At 40.7% G+C, this 22,391-nt stretch overlaps 2 protein-coding genes across 2 annotated transcripts; one reads left to right on the top strand and one right to left on the bottom strand.

Moving 5' to 3' along the window:
* The first annotated feature begins 4,096 nt into the window (after positions 1-4,096).
* On the top strand, positions 4,097-10,248 carry clec11a (C-type lectin domain containing 11A). The gene is made up of 5 exons (XM_079644301.1): positions 4,097-4,441; positions 5,758-5,863; positions 6,607-6,714; positions 7,997-8,080; positions 8,442-10,248. Exons 1-5 carry the CDS (start codon positions 4,355-4,357, stop codon positions 8,852-8,854), a joined length of 798 nt encoding a protein of 265 aa, XP_079500427.1. The 5' UTR covers positions 4,097-4,354; the 3' UTR covers positions 8,855-10,248.
* A 388-nt stretch (positions 10,249-10,636) lies between these two features.
* On the bottom strand, positions 10,637-21,279 carry selenol (selenoprotein L). Its single transcript, XM_079644300.1, has 9 exons — positions 21,100-21,279; positions 20,151-20,229; positions 19,987-20,040; positions 18,118-18,163; positions 16,918-17,045; positions 16,234-16,348; positions 15,414-15,536; positions 13,226-13,363; positions 10,637-11,731 (listed from the first exon to the last, which is right to left on the bottom strand). The coding sequence occupies exons 1-9, from the start codon at positions 21,203-21,205 to the stop codon at positions 11,597-11,599; spliced, it is 924 nt and encodes a 307-aa protein (XP_079500426.1). The 5' UTR covers positions 21,206-21,279; the 3' UTR covers positions 10,637-11,596.
* Between the last annotated feature and the right edge of the window lie 1,112 nt (positions 21,280-22,391).

The following is a 22,391-nucleotide window of genomic DNA, read 5'->3' as shown; positions in this document are numbered from 1 at the left end:
ATTTGCACACATTAAGACATACAAAAAGCACAACAATCAATATATACAAAATAACATTCACTTCAATATCTTTGAGAATGTACATTAGTGCAAGATTGTCCATAGAAGCGTAAAAGGCGTGTGGTGCTGGATTTGAGTGTCTGAGTGTGTGGGTGTTAAAGTCCAGACCTTTATTTGGATCTAAACTAAGTCTGCATAAGGTCTTGACTCCAGGTTACAGAGTGCACACTGGAAGGTCTGTCTGCGTGCCGTCGTCCTGCGGACTCTCACATCTGTCCCTCTGCTGAACGCTCACAGCGAGTCTGCTCCTCCTCGTCTGCAGACCCCAGCCTCGCTTTCCCTGGAAACGCTTTAGGATTCGTGCCATATGAATTAGCATACCTCCCGTAACAACCACCCACACACACACACACACACACACACACACACACACACACACACACACACACACACACACACACACACACACACACACACACACACACACACACACACACACACACACACACACACACACACACACACACACACACACACACACACACACACACAGACATTTCTTCTTAATTTTCTCTTAAAAGATACAGTAGGGCTACACATTTCTCCATTAGGAAAGCTTGGCAAGCAGGCTTGAAATCTAGCCAAATTAATAAAAGGGCTGTGTGGTATTTGTGTGTGAGTGTGTGTGTGTGTGTGTGTGTGTGTGTGTGTGTGTGTGTGTGTGTGTGTGTGTGTGTGTGTGTGTGTGTGTGTGTGTGTATGTGTGTGTGTGTGTGTGTGTGTGCATGCAGTGATAGGATTTGGTTTTCATGTAGGCTTATGTCTTTAAAGGGAAAAGGCCCATTGGGCTCAGTGTGTGTGTGTGTGTCCTAGTATTACTATCCTTGTGGGGACCTACATCTGTTTACATAGTCACGTGTGGGGACTCGCCTCCCTTATGGGGACATCATTTTAGGGTGAAGATTTTGTTAGGGTAACGGTACGTCCACACAGCAGCTTTGAAAAAATCTTGAAAATCTTGGAGCTGGGCGTGTCTGAGAGCTTGGGGATTTTTCGCAAGCAACGCGACCAACAACCAATCACATGAATCTCCCGCCCCCGACATACAAAGCAAAAAACCCCGGGGATTTTATGCGAGCAATATATATACAGGACTGTCTCAGAAAATTAGAATATTGTGATAAAGTTCTTTATTTTCTGTAATGCAATTAAAAAAACAAAAATGTCATACATTCTGGATTCATTACAAATCAACTGAAATATTGCAAGCCTTTTATTATTTTAATATTGCTGATTATGGCATACAGCTTAAGAAAACTCAAAAATCCTATCTCAAAAAATTAGAATAGTTCCTCAGACCAAGTAAAAAAAAAAGATTTATAACAGCAAAACACAATCAAACATTTGAAAATGTCCATTAATGCACTCAGTACTTGGTTGGGAATCCTTTTGCACGGATTACTGCATCAATGCGGCGTGGCATGGAGGCAATCAGCCTGTGGCATTGCTGAGGTGTTATGGATGCCCAGGATGCTTCAATAGCGGCCTTTAGCTCATTAGCATTTTTGGGTCTGGTGTCTTTCAGCTTCTTCTTCACAATACCCCACATATTCTCTATGGGGTTCAGGTCAGGGGAATTTGCAGGCCAATCGAGGACAGTAATGCCATGGTCAGTACACCAGTTACTGGTGGTTTTGGCACTGTGGGCAGGTGCCAGATCATGCTGGAAAATGAATTCCTCATCTCCATAGAGCTTTTCAGCAGACGGAAGCATGTAGTGCTCTAAAATCTCTTGGTACACAGCTGCATTTACTCTGGGCTTGATGAAACACAGTGGACCAACACCAGCAGCTGACATGGCTCCCCAAACCATCGCTGACTGTGGGAACTTCACACTGGATTTCAAGCAACTTGGATTTTGCTCCTCTCCAGCCTTTCTCCAGACTCTGGCGCCTTGACTTCCAAATGAAATACAAAACTTGCTTTCGTCTGAAAAGAGGACTTTGGACCACTGTGCAACTGTCCAGTGCTTCTTTTCCTTAGCCCAAGTCAGACGCCTCTTCCGTTGTCTTGAGTTCAGAAGTGGCTTGACCATGGGAATACGGCTATTGTAGCCCATTTCCCGGACACGTCTGTGAACAGTGACTTTTGATACCTGGACTCCAGCTTCAGTCCACTGTCTTTGAAGCTCCCCCAAATTCTGGAAGCGACTCTTCTTCACAATGCTGTTAAGGCTGCGGTCATCTCTCTTGGTTGTGTAGCGTTTCCTGCCACATTTCCCCCTTCCAACAGACTTTTTGTGGATGTGCTTTGAAACTGCACTCTGTGAACAGCTTGCTCTTTGAGAAATTTCTTTTTGTGTCTTACCCTCCTGATGGAGGGTGTCAATGACGGTCCTCTGGACAGCAGTCAGATCAGCAGTCTTCCCCATACTTGTGATTTAGTTTACTGAACCAAGCTGAGTGTTTTTCAAGGCTCAGGAAACCCTTGCAGGTGTTTCGAGTTAATTAGACGATTCAAGTGATTCGTTGAACACCCTACTAGTATACTTTTTCATGATATTCTAATATTTAGAGATAGGATATTTGAGTTTTCTTAAGCTGTATGCCATAATCAGCAATATTAAAATAATAAAAGGCTTGCAATATTTCAGTTGATTTGTAATGAATCCAGAATGTATGACATTTTTGTTTTTTTAATTGCATTACAGAAAATAAAGAACTTTATCACAATATTCTAATTTTCTGAGACAGTCCTGTATATATGTAAACTCCCCAAACAGGCGAAAACCTACCAGTTTCACCCACTGTCTCTCCCACCTCCCTCCATGCCTGGTTCCTCTGGTTTGTATCCCGGTAAATAGTTCCGGTCGTAAAGAACCGGGTGATTTGCTACCGTAATTTCTCGTTTGGAATATGAGGAAATGAACTGCGGCCTGGCTCTCCCAGCTTGCACGCAGTTTGATTGGCTAGCGCTTGAACTGTCAGATTTGCATAAACGGGATTTGATTGGCTGACGCTTCCAGCTCAGCTTCAAAAGTTGAACATTGCTCAACATTTGAATCCTGAAAATCTTTGCTTCGCTTCCCCACAATGCAGTTCGGCGAAAAGCGAGGCAAAGTAACGTCACCCCATTCAAAGTCAATGGGCAGAGAAGCGTTGGAAGCGTTGGAAGATTTGTTACATGTTGTGTGCGTGTGTGTGTGTGTGTGTGTGTGTGTGTGTGTGTGTGTGTGTGTGTCTGTGTGTGTGTGTGTGTGTGTGTGTGTGTGTGTGTGTGTGTGTGTGTGTGTGTGTGTGTGTGTGTGTGTGTGTGTGTGTGTGTGTGTGTGTGTGTGTGTGTGTGTGTGTGTGTGTGTGTGTGTGTGTGTGTGTGTGTGTGTGTGTGTGTGTGTGTGTGTGTGTGAGACCACAGCATGCTCATGTGTACAGACATGCAGTGTTTTCAGTTTTCAGCAAACATGTTAGGCAGAAATAAACACGAGGAGGTTAAAGCAACATTAAAGTTATTCTAAACCTTTTAAATAGTCTGTCAGGAGGTCGACAGTTTTGTCGAGATGAATTTAACACAGACAAGAAGTCGTAAAAGAGATATAGAGAACAGAGGGAACCGTAACAGCCACAGGGCGGGCATGTCAACAGATCCATCTCCATGACAATTGAGTAAACTGATGAATCAACAGCTGCATTTTGCAGTCGGAAAGCTTTGTAAATAAACATGTTTGTAATGAAGACAATGATCAACCTTGTGGAATGAACCGAAGGATGAAGGGACCCTTTATTTGGATGAAGAAACTCTATTTGTTAAAGTCACTTTTATTCCTTTATGGATTGGAAAAAAAGTCAATGTCCAAGGCTTAAAAGAATCCTTGCAGAAGCTTAGAATGAGTTTGTTGACATTTTGGAGAAGCATCGTTTACTGGGCAGTGAAATAGGGCTTAAATATATGCCTTTTTAACTGGAAAAGGGCTCAAAAATGCACTACCTGGTGTTATCCCCTTAGTGAAACCACTAAGTTCACACAAAGAGTGGAAACGGGAGGTGGGAGTAAAACACAGACCCTTCCTGTTGTTTGTCACGAAGAGAGACATCCTGAACAACAGAGAGAGAGAGAGGAGGCAGCAGGAAGAGGACTGCATATTCTCTGTTTTCTCTCATTCACATCAGTAATGAGGGATCTGTAATCCTGCTTCACTTGAGTCCTGGATCACAGGAGAGAGAGAGAGAGAGAGAGAGAGAGAGAGAGAGGGAGGGAGAGAGAGAGAGAGAGAGAGAGAGAGAGAGAGACAGAGAGAGAGACAGAGAGACTGAGAGTTTTCTTCAGGAGTAACAGCAGAGTTATTAGGAAGCAGAAAATGGGACCGGCTGCCGCCTCGCTCGCTCTCCTGTGTTTATGCTCTGTGGGGGGGGGTGTTCCTGCAGGGACGACCGACAAGACACAGGTAACGGCAGTGTGTGTGTGTGTGTGTGTGTGTGTGTGTGTGTATGTGTGTATGTGTGTGTGTGTGTGTGTGTGTGTGTGTGTGTGTGTGTGTGTGTGTGTGTATGTGTGTATGTGTGTGTGTGTGTGTGTGTGTGTGTGTGTGTGTGTGTGTGTGTGTGTGTGTGTGTGTGTGTGTGTGTGTGTGTGTGTGTGTGTGTGTGTGTATGTGTGTGTGTGTGTGTGTACTGTATGTGTGCATGGACTCATTTGTTGATAACTTAATGTTTTATCGGAGTCACTTCTGTCACTGCTGCCTCTTTGTCAGTGGAGTTTTGCAAATAGTTGAAAACGCAGCGATATTAAAGCATGTACAGATTCCATTATACGTTAAATTCATGCACTCAAAATATCAATAAAGTACAGAAACTAGCAAAAGGGAATTAGCAAAAACATGTATTAAATAGCTTAAATCTGAACGCTAATTGAGTTAATACTTAGTAACTTTCCCCCACTGCTTGTTGTTTGGGTAAACACTGTTTCCATTCACAATGATCTCAGTGTATGAACCGTGGATGTGTGTGAGAGGGACTCAGATCTAGATAAATAAAGTAAAAGTGAATAAACATTAAGATAAGGTCTGACAAGTATTGTGCTGAGGCTGATGAGGTGCGAATAAAGCAGACATGCTGAGGATGATGACAGTGCAACCGCAGAGGTAGACTAGTCATGAATACACATGCAGCAGGTTTTTAATTGCACACGTGTCAGACTTCAAGATTAAACAACGTTAATCCATAAAACACTGTGACAACCTGTTGATAACTATAACTATTAAGGTGTTGCTGATTCTGAGCTATCCATATTTGAACGCTAAGATACTGTGTATAGATAAATATGTTGTATATGTTTGGAAATACTTAAGGTTAATACAAGATTGCAAACACATCAACAATGAGTAAACCTTCTTACATTCGGGTCCTAATTAGAGAAAAAGAGTAAGAAGACGGTCACAAAACCAACATAATTAACATCTATTTTATTACCTGGATGGTTTCATTCTGTGTATTGTTAACCAAAGCAGCTTCTAAATGTGTATAAAGTCAAATGCACGGAGCTATCTACTTGATTCCTGGTTTCCACTGTAAGTTAATGAGACACATCAGCCCAGGGAGATGATTAGAATTTTTGATCAAACCCTGTAATCAGTTGTGTTGAGCATCTGATGCTTGTTTGTGGGGACGCTTGGTTTCGTTTAATGACATCTAACAGAACTTAAGTGTGGTGGAAACAGCATCTGTGAAACGTTGACGTAATGTCTCCCTCTCTGTGTGTCAGGCAGAGGTGAAGAAAGCGAGAGGAGACGTTCCTGATATTCTTCCAGAGCCTGAACCCGAGCCAACCAGCCCAATGTCAGACTTTGAAAACTCCTACAACTATGTCTGTGAGTCTCCATGTTCAGATTTAAAGGTCACCTATAATGCAAAATCCACTTCTTCATGTCTCTTCTACATCAACATGTGTCCCCTCTTCTTCACGTCTCTTCTACATCAACATGTGTCCCCTCTGTGGAAAGAGACTCTGAAAGTTTCAGGAACAAAGATTCTCTCTTTTTGATCCATTTCTATAAAAACCTGTCTGAAAATGAGCTGATCAGATTTTGGCCACTTTATGATGTCATAACGATTTTTTGTCTTGTGTAACCATTAGCCAATCAGCAACCAAGGTAACCCCCCCCCCCCCTTATCACCTGAATCTCTTCCTAGAGCACCATTGAGTTCTTTGTAACCAAATTTCTCTCAGAGGGGCGTGGGGAGGGGCTCCTTATTTTCATCTAAAGTAACAGACAGAGAATCAGCACTTTGGAAACAGGGCTGAAACAGAGGGGATTATGGGTAATGCTACAATTATCTGTTTGGTGTTTAGAGCCAAACACTTCAGAGACATGTTTTGTGTATATCTGAGACCTATAATATATTGATGAAAAACAGTATCATAGGGGACCTTTAAAGCTTCCTATCCAGAAACACTACGGCAGAACTGTGGAAAGAACTGCATCACGTTACTCCAAATAATAACCACAAGTTTTAACAGCTGTACTTTGAAGTAGCAACGTCATGTTTCATGAATGCAACATTCCTGTTCTTCTCATTAGTCTACTCTGTCATATTCTTTTCTGTTCCTCAGTGTCTAGACTAGCCAGTATGGACCAGGCGATCCACAGGCTGGATGTGGGTCACTACACTCTGGATGTTAAAGTCAGTCAGCTAATGGACCGTCTGACCAGGGTGGATGGTAAGAACATCACTCTCTCCCACAAATCTTCCAATATAATCTCGCTTCATAGATTTATTTCCCAGCCCAACTATTATTTCCCTTCCTATTTCTGGTCTGTATTTCCAGCAACATAGTCAGTCAGTTTCATGGTAAAATAGTCATACTGTATGATGATAAATGCATCGCCCATCTCTAATAAAACCGGGAGTATCTGCAGTGAAATGCATCCAAATGGAGTCAAAATTGGTGTTGATATTGCCCAAAGTGAAAGAAGCAAGATGAATGAAAACTAAACTATGAGTTAAATGTAAGAAAGTTAATGGGCGGAACTACATTTGGTGTCCTCCATCGACTTATATTATAATTTACACAATCCATTTGATAGACTTGGTTGAAACCACACACACACACACACACACACACACACACACACACACACACACACACACACACACACACACACACACACACACACACACACACACACACACACACACACACACACACACACACACACACACACACACACACACACACACACACACACACACACACACACACACACACACACACACAGACACAGACACACACACACACACACACACACACACACACACACACACACGTCACTTCAGGGGACATTACATTGACTTACATGCATTTCCTGGAGACTTATCCTGACCTTAACCATAACCAACACATGCCTAACCCTAACCCTTACCCTAACCAAGTCTTCACCCTAAAATGATGTCCCCATAAGGGAGGCGAGTCCCCACACGTGACTATGTAAACAGATTTAGGTCCCCACAAGGATAGTAATGCTAGGACGGACGGGCACACACACACACACGACCTACATGGCAAACTTCCGTCTCCTACGGCGAAAACTGTTGCCACCAAATACTTGGAAAGTGTTCTAGTACAGAGCGAGCCAGCACCAGACACTTTTTACGCTGCTATGGACAATCTTGCACTAATGTACATTCCCAAAGATATTGAAGTGACTGTTATTTTGTATATATTGATTGTTGTGTTTTTATCTTAATGTTTGCATATGTATAAATGTGTTGGTGGATTGTGTATATATAGGATTTACATACATATTTCTATATATATTTGTATTCTGGATTGTGGGAAACGGTATTTCGATCTCTCTGTCTGTACACACAAACTGAAAGATTGACAATGAAGTTGACTTTGACTTGAGCTATAGAGCAGCTGTTTGCAGTTAATATGAAGATGCATTTTTCTGACTCATTTCATGACTCTTTTTTTTTGTTCCCTTCCAATAACATGGCAGCTAGAGTGGAGGAGCTGGAGGACAGCATCGCGGAGGTCTACCAGCACAGCAAGGTCAACCGCAAAGAGATGGGAAGACTGGAAGGTAATGGAGATATGTTCCTACAAACATGACTCCAAGTTGATGCCACTTCAGAATCAGAAATACGCTATTTATCCCGAGGGAAATTAGGTTTTTGAATAAAATAAAATAAAAGACAAAATATAATAAGTTAATATATAAACATGATAATAATTTAAAGTAATCTTTTCCAATACAAAGATAAACATTAAACGATTACAACATTATATCAACATAATAAATATGTAAAGTAAGCAACAGTTGGTGTATGCCATCCATACGCTTTGTATGGTGATAATATGTCAATACTTTGTTTACAAAATGTTGCACTGCCCCCAAGTGGCCAAAAAGATAATGGCGGTTTTTTTTTTTTTTTGCTTCTCAGGCTGTCAGAAGGGACACAGGTTGGGATACAAATGCTATCTTGTGTACAATAGCCTCGAGGACTACGCCTCAGCTTCCAGAAAGTGCCAGGAGCGCGGCGGCCGCATGGCGATGCCCCGAGACCGAAAGGAGCAGGAAGCCCTCGCCGACTACGTGAAGTCCTTCTTCCACCCGGGGAACTGGCCCGTGTGGCTGGGCATCAACGACCTGCGATCTGACGGCCTGTACGTGTTCGATGATGGGTCGAGGGTTTCGTATTTCCAATGGCGGAGACACTTCCTGTCCAGCCAGCCGGACGGAGGGAGGCGGGAAAACTGTGTGGCGATGTCCTCGGACGACGGCGACTGGTGGGACCATTACTGCGATCGCACCATGAACTATATGTGCGAGTTTGATAACAGGGAGGCACTTTAAAATGAACTCTCTTCAAGATTTAAAGGTCACCTGTTATGCAAAATCCACTTGTCCATGTCTCTTCTACATAAACATGTGTCCCCTCTTCTTCATGTCTCTTCTACATCAACATGTGTCCCCTCTTCTTCATGTCTCTTCTACATCAACATGTGTCCCCTCTTCTTCAGGTCTCTTCTACATCAACATGTGTCCCCTCTTCTTCATGTCTCTTCTACATCAACATGTGTCCCCTCTTCTTCATGTCTCTTCTACATCAACATGTGTCCCCTCTTCTTCATGTCTCTTCTACATCAACATGTGTCGTCTCTTCTTCATGTCTCTTCTACATCAACATGTGTCGTCTCTTCTTCATGTCTCTTCTACATCAACATGTGTCCCCTCTTCTTCATGTCTCTTCTACATCAACATGTGTCCCTTCTGTGGAAAGAGACTCTGAAAGTTTCAGGAACAAAGATTCTCTCTCTTTTTGTCCTGATCCATTTCTATAAAGACCTGTCTGAAAATGAGCTGATGAGATTTTGGCCACTTTATGATGTCATAACGATTTTTTGTCTTGTGTAACCATTAGCCAATCAGCAACCAAGGTAACCCCCCCCACCTTATCACCTGAATCTTCTCCTAGAGCACCATTGACTTCTTTTTAACCAAATCTCTCTCAGAGGGGCGTGGGGAGGGGCTCCTTATTTTCATCTAAAGTAACAGACAGAGAATCAGCACTTTTGAAACAGAGGGGATTATGGGTAATGCTGCAATGATCTGTTTGGTGTTTCAGCCAATCAGAGACAGGTTCTATATATATCTGAGACCTGTAATATATTGATGAAAAACAGTATCATAGGGGACCTTTAAACACAGTATTTTTCAGGATAAAAACATTTTCCATGATAAGATTTCACTGTATTTAAGTTTTTCGAAATCAAACACGTGTCTCGCATTTGAGCATAGTGAATACTATTATATTTCTTACGCAGCTTTGGTGACATGAACTTAAACCAATCAGGTGTCTGCTATGATTTCCTGCCTAGAAGTCTCAATATTTATTAAAAGTTTGATGAAAAAACGTAAAAACCTGGAAGCACTCTTTTCGCAATCAGCACATACTGACCCTTTTGAAGATATAACCAACGTGTGTTTGGGTTTAACAGAAATTAGGGAGTATTTAACTGTTGTTTCTGAATTTTGAAGATTTCTTTAACCGGTCTGGTGGCGGTTGTGATTTCCTGTTAAACTGCTGATTCTTCAACACCTCTGAGACACCGGAGCATTTTCAGATTAAGAGTCCTCTTTCAGACACATGGTAACCGTACTGTACGTAGATGTATCCAGTCACTGCACGTAAAACAGAGAGTTGTACATAAAATGCTGAATTTTCATAAATCTTTTCTACATTTGAACACGTTTTACGAGTAGTTTTTTCTGATCACTCAAGAAAAGAGAGATATGCCTCCTCAGCAGGGCTTCAAATCTTTCGAAACTTTGCCAACAAAAAAATGCTTTTCAAGGCCCCTAATATTACTCTCTGATTACTTACTTTGAGAGATACAGAGATATTTGTTCATCCTGGTTACAAATCTAAACAGATATTATATTGACTTTCTTTCCTCATTGACACCAAGGCATACAAAGTCACAGCAACATCTGTAATGAAAAATGAAATATTATATTTTCTTCCTGTACTTAACACTAGTCACATGGTTACCGAAGGATCTGATACCCTGCCATGCATATACTGTAAGAAGCCCTTAGTTGTCACCATGATATTAACAACAAACTAGTCACAGATCATGAACATTAATATTTAATTTAAATAAATATATATGAACAGATTTGTTGTACAGCAGCAATTATTTGTATTGTAATAGCAGATTTATCTAAAAAAGTGTCTGCATTAAAACATTTAATCAGAAATGTTTATTGTCTAAGGCCACATGGAGGCACAGGGGGTGTTTCTCAATGTCGAGGACGCTTCCTTGGTAGCACATGTCTTCCGAGTCACTTGCTTCAGAAGCGAGGTAAGAATCCTTCCTAGCCTCGGAAAACGAAGAATGGTGGAACAGGCTAACAGGTGTGCGTCATATGCGAGGCCCCGCCTTTAATGGAGCACGATTTCCGCCAACATGTTTGAAATTGGTCCGTGCGCAAAGCATTGTGGGGATTTTAAGACAGTTGAGGATACACATTTGCAGCCTCGAAATTTCCCGGAACGAAGGACGCCGGCCTCGGTAGAATTCCAAGGATCCGTAGTATCCTTGAAATAGTGTCTCTGGAGCAGCTTTCCTCAACATTGAGAAACACCCACATACATGAAGAGAGCAGTGATAACGTGATGTTGCAGGTTTTCTGGGTAATGTAGTTTCCCAAAAGATAAACCTCTAGCTGCCACTTAGGGCCGCCGAAATCCAAAGCTGCTCTATGCCCCTTACTCAAAAACATACTGTCTATCATTCCAGAAAATTGATAACATCTGTGTTTTTAAACATGAAATGCCATTATATAAAAGTAACTTTATATAAAATTAAACTGTAATCCAGTTGCAGTTCTCATTTAAAAATGCTCCCATCACAACTCTGACACCACAGAGAAGATCAGATGTCTCTGCCTCACTGTTCTGCATCGGTCACATCTCTTCATGGAGTCATGAGAGCGAGTTGTGACGTCATTAACGTGAGACAAAGAGCTGCTCTTCTTCTGTGGTGTCGGTGAGGCGGTAACCACTTTAGTTCACATTATCTTTTAGTTAGATTAGAGATTAGACTTGGAGTTAGAGGAGCCGGCGGCCTGCAGGATGTCCTCCACACTGGGCCGGTCCATCGGGCTTTTAGACGCGTGACAGAGGAGGACTTTCCCCGCTTCATCCAGCAAGAAGTCTCCTCCCAACTGAAACCATAAAAACAGCTGCTTCAATAAATGCTTTTTATATCAGCGTGCTTCAAATGAGTCAATTACATGCAGAGGGAGGTGGTTTCAGATCATTATAAGCAGACCCTGCAGCTCTATAGAGTGCCACAGTGACGCGTCCTAAAACCAGAAGTGAGTTAGCATTTTACCACGTCCGGTTCCTTCGACAAAAAGCAAAGCAATCTCTCCGTAGGATTTTAGAAAATATCTGAAATAAGGTCTGTGGTTGAGACACATTGAAGAGACGGATCACGTTTTGTTCTACGACATTAAATCCATCAGCAGTGACCCCACTGGTGATTTCTGAAGAGTTGACGTGTCTGAAAAACGATGGTTGTTACCAAGTGGCTGAATAGGACTACAGAAGTTGAGGCCGTTGTACGTCATTACGCCGAACACGTAAATACTCCTGAGTTTGTTTGCCCTGTTCTGCTTGAAAGCAAGTCCCTGCCTCCTGCAGACTGTTCAAACAAACACTTCAACTTGAACAATGTGGAATCTGTATGTTTGAATATGGATCTTAAGTTGGCGTGACGTTGAAGCTGTAGCTCGTTTATAGCATAACGTTAGCATTTTGCTTCAGGCGACTAGATTTATGATTAGAAAATGATAAAAGTAAGGTAGACATGTGGAGATTATCCGGCTGAACAAAACGTGATCCGTCTCTTAAATGTGTTTCAACCACAGACCTTATTTCCAGCTATTTTCCAAATCCTATGGAGAAATTGCATTGCGTTTTGACGAAGGAACCGGAAGGAGTTTACTTCCTGGTTTTAGGACGCGTCACTGTGGCTCTCTATTTTTTTTTTGTGCCTTTTTTACTAAGATGAATACGTTTTGAGGCAATAAATGTAGAAATGTGGCTACTCTGTACATTTTCCAGCTGATATGTTTCGAAAATGTTGCTCACAATTCTCACATTCAAGCAAGAAATACAAAGAAAACAATATTTTATATGCAGTTAATAACGATATGTTTATCTGTAAAAAAAATACATGGAAATGTTAAACGGCTGGAATATTCTTTATCAAATATTTACATGAAGCGCTTCTTTTTTCTAAGTACTTTATTTTTTAGTTGAACCTCATTTAGACTGATTTAATTCAAGTAGATCACATTTACCCTCACTACCATTTCCTGTTGTTATTAAATGTTGTTTTAATACAAATAAAATATATTGTTTTAGTGGTTTTAACTGTAACCAAGAAGTGTCTTTATTTGTTTTTATCAAGATGGAATAAGAAGATAATAGCACTCAATTTATAAATATGTTTTTGTAAATATGTTCTTGTTGGTCAGGCAATAATGAAGTCTCTCAGTTTCTAAGCCACAGCTCCAAGAGGGTGAGAAGTTAATAAGTGACCCAGCAGCACATTTTCAATCCCCACAGGCGTTAATCTACCCAACATCACTGATTCAGGCCTCTGATCGGCACCTCGGTGTCAAAGTGTTCTCTGTGTTGCACATCTGTACCTGGTAGATGTCTTCCAGCATGTGGGGGGGCATGTCGGGGAAGTCTCTGTCCATGGCTGGGTACTCTGAGTACTGCAGCAGGCAGCCGAACCTCATCACCTTCGCGTAGGACGAGCCGAGGCCGAAGCTCCTGTAGACCTGAGGCAGAGAGGCAAGGCATGTTTATTGATAGAGCACTTTTCAACACAAGGCGATTCAAAGTGCTTTAAGAGACATTAAAAATCAAAGATAATAAAACATGAATAACACAGGAACATGAATAAAAGTTACAGTGCAGTGTGAGATGTGAATAGTTCAATTCAAAGCAGCTTCAAAAAGAAAGTCTTCAGCCTGGATTTAAAAGTAGTCAGAGTTGCAACGGACCTGCAGGTTTCTGGGAGTTTGTTCCAGATATTTGGAAATATCCCGAACCAGATTCTCTCATTCCTCTACCCCTAGTCTTCCCGTGAAATGATAGTTCTTTTGACAGTTTCCTAAACTTTTGATATTCCTTTCTTCCTTCTCTTTCATCCATGTTGCATCCCCAGACAACAAAGTTTCCTGTTTTACTGCTACCTGAACCCATCTTTGACCTTTAAACCACTTTTCTTTACAATTCCCGGATTTAGGATTATTTAATAGAACATATATTATATATTATTTCAGCAGGAACACATGATGGCAGCTTCATGCACTCACAGGCAAAGAGAGAAGAACATCCTCTCTGGATACTGTGATATAAAAAGTGCTTCTGTGACATTTGGAAAATATTCTGTCTACATATTTGGTAGATTGCCCCTCGTCTTCATCTCACATCTGCTAACATCTGGCAGTTGGCTTTTCAGGATAAATGTTTTGAAGGCTTGTACTCACTCTGCTTTCAGGACAAATCATCAGCTGCTAAATCCTCTGTTCCCAGCAGCCTCTCTGACACAGATATAATCTTCTTTAACCGGTTTTATTTTATTTTTGGGAATGGTAAATGGACTGTACTTATATAGCGCTTTATCCAGTCTTCAAGACCCCTCAAAGCGCTTTACATAATACATGTCGTTCACCCATTCATACAGAGCAGTGTACCTTACTCTAGGACCTAACATTCACACACATTCACACACCGTTGGCCATCGGGAGCAACCCAGGTTACCTTGATTGCTGATTGGCTAATGGTTACACAAGCCAAAACATCGTGATGACATCATAAAGTGGACAAAATCTGATCAGCTAATTTTCAGACAGGTTTTTATAGAAATGGATCAGGACAAAAAGAGAGAGAATCTTTGTTCCTGAAACTTTCAGAGTCTCTTTACACAGAGGGGACACATGTTGATGTAGAAGAGACATGAACAAGAGGGGACACATGTTGATGTAGAAGAGACATGAAGAAGAGGGGACACATGTTGATGTAGAAGAGACATGGAGAAGAGGGGACACGTGTTGATGTAGAAGAGACATGGAGAAGAGGGGACACATGTTGATGTAGAAGAGACATGAAGAAGAGGGGACACGTGTTGATGTAGAAGAGACATGGAGAAGAGGGGACACATGTTGATGTAGAAGAGACATGAAGAAGAGGGGACACATGTTGATGTAGAAGAGACATGAAGAAGAGGGGACACATGTTGATGTAGAAGAGACATGGAGAAGAGGGGACACATGTTGATGTAGAAGAGAAATGAAGAAGAGGGGACACGTGTTGATGTAGAAGAGACATGGAGAAGAGGGGACACATGTTGATGTAGAAGAGACATGAAGAAGAGGGGACACATGTTGATGTAGAAGAGACATGAAGAAGAGGGGACACATGTTGATGTAGAAGAGACATGAAGAAGAGGGGACACATGTTGATGTAGAAGAGACATGAAGAAGAGGGGACACATGTTGATGTAGAAGAGATATGGAGAAGAGGGGACACATGTTGATGTAGAAGAGACATGAAGAAGAGGGGACACATGTTGATGTAGAAGAGACTTGAAGAAGAGGGGACACATGTTGATGTAGAAGATACATGGAGAAGAGGGGACGCATGTTGATGTAGAAGAGACATGAAGAAGAGGGGACACATGTTGATATAGAAGAGACATGAAGAAGTGGATGTTGCATAATAGGTGACCTTTAAGATTTCTACTATGCTCTTCGTTTAAAGTGGATAAGGGTGAAATCTGTATATAGACTGTATGTATATATAAAAAAACAGACAGATCCTGACCTTCCTCTGTGGATCCAGCAGCATGTCGAAGGTAGATCCAGTCTGCTCCCTCCACACCTGAGCTCCCTGCAAACCTCCGAAAGCAACGACCACGACCCGCACTGACCGAGCCTCCAGGACAGCCTGCAGCCACAGCATCAAAAACATGTATATTTGGCTTTTAAAGGATCTGTTATTCTCACTTTTCCACATTTCTGTGTAACTGCAAGTCATTTATTTGTAGGAAAGTTAATGGGTCGTGGCTGCAATGCCTTGGGAAAATGTTGGAACCTTTTGAAGCCAGAAAAAATACTTAAGGAATGCATTTGTTTAAAGGAATATTTCAAAATATATGGAAATGAATGGGCAGATATTGATTGTATATATGGGCAGATACATCCTTACGAAGTTTGGGGATTTCTTTTGTATTTGTTTTGAAAACGATTCAATGCTTTGTTTAAAGACAGTGACACCTGGTGGCTTCGAACGGTAACGCAGATCTTCAAGAGTGGCCAAAGCACTAAAACACCTCTCTGATTTTAATAGTTTTATTCTTGTGTTTAATAAAAATCAAAATATTTATAAAATACTATGGTTTCAAGATGTGACATTACACATATGTTGATAGAGATTGCTAACTTATTTCATTTCGCTTTGGATAAGAGCATCGGCTAAATTAAATGGAATAATAATGATATAATTGTTTGTATTCGTTTTTGTAAAATGGCAAGAAGGAGAAAGGTAGGAGGAGGTGGTCTTTATTTTTCTAAATTTAAATTTGTATAATGTGTGTTTGTGCCATGTTGTAAAGACAACTTGAAAATATACGTGTTTTCTTTACCAGTCTGTCCTTCAGCTCGGCCACGTGGTCTCGTCACGGCAGTCATCCGTAATGTCTGATGAGAACCAGCAGAGTCTTCTCCCCCCGACCCAGGAACTGACCCAGAGTCACACTCCTGAGAACAACACAAAGAAAACGTTCTATTGAAAACGTCAATATGGCCACGAGGATGGTTTGAATGTGTCTTCTTCAGTGCTTTCAACAAGAAGCCCCTCAAAGACCCTCGATTCTGGCTGTGTATGTCATCTTTGCTGTGATTTTTTATATTTTCCTGACCCCAGCACCATAGGACAAGAAACTTAACCCACCAATATGTTCTTTTAAAGTTACCTCTATCTGCAGGAATCTGATGAACTGATGTTTTCAGAGAGAAAGTGGCTTTTCAGGGAATTTGTAAATGTAGTGCACACTGGGTATTTGTTTAAACAGATGTCTTCCTTGCTGTTTAAGGGGAATGATGCCTCCTGCTGTTTATGATATTGCATTGCACGTTTTAGACTGATGAGCAAAATGTGCCTTTTATATAGTGAGTCATTTGAAAATGAATTATTTTTACTCACATTTTAATTTTTTTTAAACGTCAATATGGCATGTATTTAATCTAGACATATAACAGTGTTTCAGTATTAACAATAAGAGGCGATAAGAGCATCAACAACAGAGAGGTTCAGTTTGTGAACTCACTCTCCGCTGCGCCCGTCGGTGAAGGCCGTGTCGGGGCTCAGGCTGGCGGCCATCTTTCCTCCTGACAGCTGTCTGTCTGTCGTCTGCAGGTCTCTGTCCACGCGCTCCAGGAAGGAGTCCCACTCTGACTGCGCACGCACACACGCAGGCACACACACGGGTTATCACACAAACACACATGTTATCACACACACACGGGTTATCACACACACAAACATAGACAGGTTATCATACACACACGGGTTATCAAACACACAAACATACACAGGTTATCACACACACACGTCACACACACCGGTTATAGCCAGATAAACAACAGTATGTCATTCGTACTGATAACAATACTAACTAATAACAAGTCACACTGTATCTTTTTTTGCATTTGAATAAATCAAAACAATGCAACTACTTTGCACACTTGTCTTATGTATTCAATATCCTACGTTAATATTTTAGCACTTGGTATATCTATAGTTTATTCTAGCTTATTTCTTTAGATTTTATTCCAAAGATAATCAAATGTTGATATGTATATACTTAGTGTTTATTTTCTATGTATTTCTTGCTGTACAATCCATCTATTCATTTATATGTGTCGATGTATCTTGTTTATAAAATAATAATTAGAACATGCAGTTAAAACTGGGTCTATGAATCTGATTGTAACCTGATGAATATAGTACATAATATGCACAATACTGTATATATTTAAAGTGGACCTATCATGCTATATTTGAATAATATATTGTAGGGCCATACCTTTATAAAACATGTCTTTTCAAAATACCAAACAGATCATGCATATTAGCCATGCCTCATTTCGCTCTATTTGCTCTTTTTTGTGAGAAGTCTTCTTCGCTGCTTTTGTGGCAGACTACAGCGCCCCCTACAGGCCTGTCATATGTACTACAGCGTATCCAGCGCGTCTCCTCCTGATTGGTGGAGTTGGCCCAATAGCCGTAGCGCCACTTCTGTGACGTCATAGAAGTGTTCAAATCTGGATCAGTCTGTATCAGATCCGTTGCAGCCCCTTTTTAAGAGATTTGGGTATGGAGGAAAAGAGACAGGGTTGTTTTCTGACACTTGGTGAGTTCCCTGGAACACCGGGGACACATATTCATGTAGAAAAGACGTACAAAAGTGCATTTTGCATGATAGGTCCCCTTTAAAATAAATACAAAGAGCTTCACTCATACAGACCTCCAGCTGCAGAAGCTCCTCCACCTTATCTCTCACTGTGGCATTGCTGGAAAAATACAAAGCTTTATTGACAAACAGACGCCACCCAACTGTATGAATAACAGAACAAAAGAAAAGTAATTGATTAACGACTGTAAATCAATCTTAGCGTGGGAATAATAAAAAAAATACCTGCCAATGGTCCATTGGCAGGTATTTTTTTTATTATTCCCACGCTTGATTATTTTTATGATGATTCGCCACAGGAATTTTTGTGGAGTCTCGACTTTGGATCGGTTAGGGTGGAGCTCAGTGTCAGGATGGGACGTGTGTAAAATGTGCCAGATGAAAAGTGTGTTAAAAAGCATTCAGACTATCATGGAACATACAATCTTTTAATAAATGCTGGAGGCAATGAGGACACGCCTGTAAAGGGATGATAAACCTGTAAAAACCTGTAGTAACCCCTAAAAGACCCAAATTAGACACACCATAAAGCTGGCTGGAATTTCATTTATCAAATTAAAGACACAAATACACAAATGTATTGAAAATGATTCTTAAGTAAAAGTATTTGAATGAGTATTACAATGACTCGTTGCAGAACAATTCTTAAAAGGGGCCTGTTATGCTTTTTGGGGTTTTCCCTTTCTTATAGATTGTTATAAAGGATTTTTTTTTGCCTGTAAAAGGTCTGCAAATGATAACATCCCCATGTTCCCCATTCATACATTTAAATACTTAAAAAGGAAAAGCAGTAAACCTTCATATTTGAGAAGCTGAAGCTGTGAAATGTTTTTACGCAAAGAAATTGCTGCCTCATCAACCCACTCATTGTAACAGGTGCTTAAACTTACTTTTGGGTCATTTAAAAGTAACTGTTTCATAAGTTTTGTGTGTAAAAATGGTTAGTCTCTAGTAACTAACGCTGTAATGAAACACAGTGAAGTAAAAACTGCAATTTTCCCCTTTAAATTGTAGTGAGGTAGAAAGTGCAGCACCAGTAGCTCATAAGTGTACTTAAAGGTCCCCTATGATACTGTTTTCATCAATATATCACAGGTCTCAGATGTATCCAGAGCCTGTCTCTGATTGGCTCCAAACACCAAACAGATCATTGCAGCATTACCCATAATCCCCACTGTTTCAGCCCTGTTTCCAAAGTGCTGATTCTCTGTCTGATACTTTGATGAAAATAAGGAGCCCCTCCCCACGCCCCTCTGAGAGAGATTTGGTTACAAAGAACACAATGGTGCTCTAGGAGGAGATTCAGGTTATAAGGGGGGGGGGGGGGTTACCTTGGTTGCTGATTGGCTAATGGTTACACAAGACAAAACATCGTTATGACATCATAAAGTGGCCAAAATCTGATCAGCTTATTTTCAGACAGGTTTTTATAGAAATGGATCAGGACAAAAAGAGAGGGGGTCTTTGTTCCTGAAACTTTCAGAATCTCTTTCCACAGGGGGGACACATGTTGATGTAGAAGAGACATGAAGAAGAGGGGACACATGTTGATGTAGAAGAGACATGGAGAAGAGGGGACACATGTTGATGTAGAAGAGACATGAAAAAGAGGGGACACATGTTGATGTAGAAGAGACATGGAGAAGAGGGGACACATGTTGATGTAGAAGAGACATGGAGAAGAGGGGACACATGTTGATGTAGAAGAGACATGAAGAAGAGGGGACACATGTTGATGTAGAAGAGACATGGAGAAGAGGGGACACATGTTGATGTAGAGGAGACATGAGTAGGAGGGGACACATGTTGATGTAGAAGAGACGTGACAAAGTGGATTTTGCATAAAAGGTGACCTTTAAGTACAGTACTTGCGTAAATGTACTTAGTTACTTTATCCACCACTGGTTATATACCCGTACTTACTGATAAAACTTCTTCCATATGGCCTCTGCCTCGCTTCTCTTCTTCACTCCGAGGCTGCACAACAGCAACAACACAAACAATTATAATAATAAAATGATTATAATTGAATAAATCACACTTAATTCTACTTATGAATGTTTCTGCAGGTGTTGTGAACTCCTCACCTTTTGTAGAAGTCTGCTCCGGCTGAGATCAGGCCGAATAAAATGGAGATCTTATGGGGGACGAACTTCTCCAGGGACTCTGCAGGAGAATAAAGGGACGCAGTGATTGGTCGGGCTGCTTTGTGCAATGTCACTGTGTGTTGGCAATAAAGCATGACAAGGATTACATTTCAAAACCTTCAATCCAGACCTGATCACACTGATCTGCTTTAACAACTAATGAGGAGAATGGGTTGTAGCCAGCCTTTACATATTCAAAAGGAAACCTGTGAATTATAATTAATAATGTAATAATATGTTATAAACAGAGTGGTATCGAATGTCAATGTAGCTTAAAACATGGTTTATTTCAACTAGATTTGCCAAGTTATAATGAAGCAACAACTGCAACATTTCTTGCACTTCGATGTTTTTTGCTTGTTGGGAAAACAAATGAATTACAAAAACAAACAGATCGTTATATCCGAACTATCTCTTTTTGAATTATTAATGGTTTGCAGTATGTTTTTTAATTCATTACGAATAGATTTTATATGTTATGTAATGGCCATCTACCCACGATCTTCAAGTACATTTCTTGCATTTTAACACTTTTATGCTTGTTGTGACCAATATAAATTAAACAATAATTAAATAATCATAAAACCCGAACCTATATTACCTCTCCTTTAATTCGGCGTGACTAAAAGCTATTTAAGAACACACGTTATAATGAAATATCGTATTTTAGTATTGATTCACGTGCTTCCTTCTGTCTAAAGCAGCATAGCACAGCATTATAAAAGCATAAAACAAGGTGCTTTTTGGTGTTTTATGTGAGCCGAATTATTTATAAGAAGAAAATAATACACTCTAAATTAACATAAGTCAAATTAAAGTGGTGTCTACCTTTCTTGGCATAAAACAATTTAAAATGTCCAAAATATAAATGGAGTACTGCCTCTCTTACCTGCTGCTTCCTGCCGGGCTGTCTGCAGCAGAACTTTGCTCAGGTTGAGCAGCAAACTGAGAGCACATGTTAAAGTGTCCTCAGAGACAGACACGTCCTCAGCCATGGTCCCCGGCTCTCCTCTCCTCTGCTCTCACACACCGACAATAACGGGACAACTAGTGAACTACAAGTGCATGTCGAGAGACCACGTGACCTCGTGACGTGGGTTTAAAGCATAGGCTGTATGTTTAAAGCCATACCGTGCAGTCAATGGTTAAAGCCTGACTGTTGCAACACTGAGGGGTTTCTCAATTTTGGGGGAAATGTCACATTCACACGAAAAAATTGACTGACTCTGAACCAAATTGTGGTCCTTTTTACGGAGAATTACAACAACATGGCACCACAGCTCAAAAATAAAGATGTATAAATTAAGAAAGACATCTAAACAAAATGTGTATTTAATTAATATTTTACTCGAAATGTCACCTTTTATTTGTATCACTATCTTTTTGCACAAACTGTACTGTTGTATTTGCTGTTTAGTGTCCGTAAGGTATTTATTGAATGTAAAGCACTTTGGGTCGACCAAAAATCGTTTTAAAAATGTGTTATATAAATAAAACTTGATTTGATTTTCCTTTATCTCTTTATTTACCTACTTTATTTTTGTATCTGTATATGCTGTGTGTATATAATGTATGATGTAAATATATACATTTTGTTGAATAAAGGGGGGGACAGTAGTATAATTACATATTTGACAAACATTTGCAAAAGATTCACAGTTTAACCATGAGTACAATACACTGTTCAATTGTACATCTGTTTGTAGTCATCATATTAAAAAGTATATACATTCCTTACGTATACAGTATTTGATCTACTCAAAAGCATAGGTGTAGTTTTTTTTTTAACAATAAAGCTGTGAAAAGTGGCATTTTAAGCTATTAAACATGCGAAATATGCAATAACAAAAAAACACAAATCAATGTTTCCTTTGTGTCTTGTGTATGTTTTTTGTCATTTAGTCAGGGGCGCACCTTGCGAACAGGCAAGGCAGGCAACTGCTTAGGGCCCCGGACCAGAAGGGGGCCCCCAAAGAAGGTAGATTAAGGCCCCGGCCACACGAGGACGAAAACGGTCGTTTGCGTTACTTTTTAGTGTCATATAGACCGTTCGGCCACACGAGGACGACCGAATATGACAGTAAACAACTGCGGAAACGATAACGGGTCCCAAGGTGGATAGAACGGCATACGCAACGCTCTGGGGGGTCCAACGGCCCGCCTCTCCCCACCTCTGCTGCT

This window comes from Notothenia rossii (genome assembly GCF_949606895.1).
Source record: "Notothenia rossii genome assembly, chromosome: 8".
Classification (NCBI taxonomy): Eukaryota; Metazoa; Chordata; class Actinopteri; order Perciformes; family Nototheniidae; genus Notothenia; species Notothenia rossii.
The sequence above is the reverse complement of the archived record's forward strand: the minus strand, read 5'-3'. Positions and strand labels throughout refer to the sequence as shown.

What these genes read in the sequence shown, in the direction of transcription:
- clec11a (XM_079644301.1), top strand. Translation starts at nt 4,355, where the DNA reads ATGGGACCGGCTGCCGCCTCGCTCGCTCTCCTGTGTTTATGCTCTGTG. An exon ending in AAACTCCTACAACTATGTCT is followed by an intron (nt 5,864 to 6,606) that starts GTGAGTCTCCAT and finishes TCTGTTCCTCAG; the next exon opens with TGTCTAGACTAGCCAGTATG. An exon ending in CCGTCTGACCAGGGTGGATG is followed by an intron (nt 6,715 to 7,996) that starts GTAAGAACATCA and finishes ATAACATGGCAG; the next exon opens with CTAGAGTGGAGGAGCTGGAG.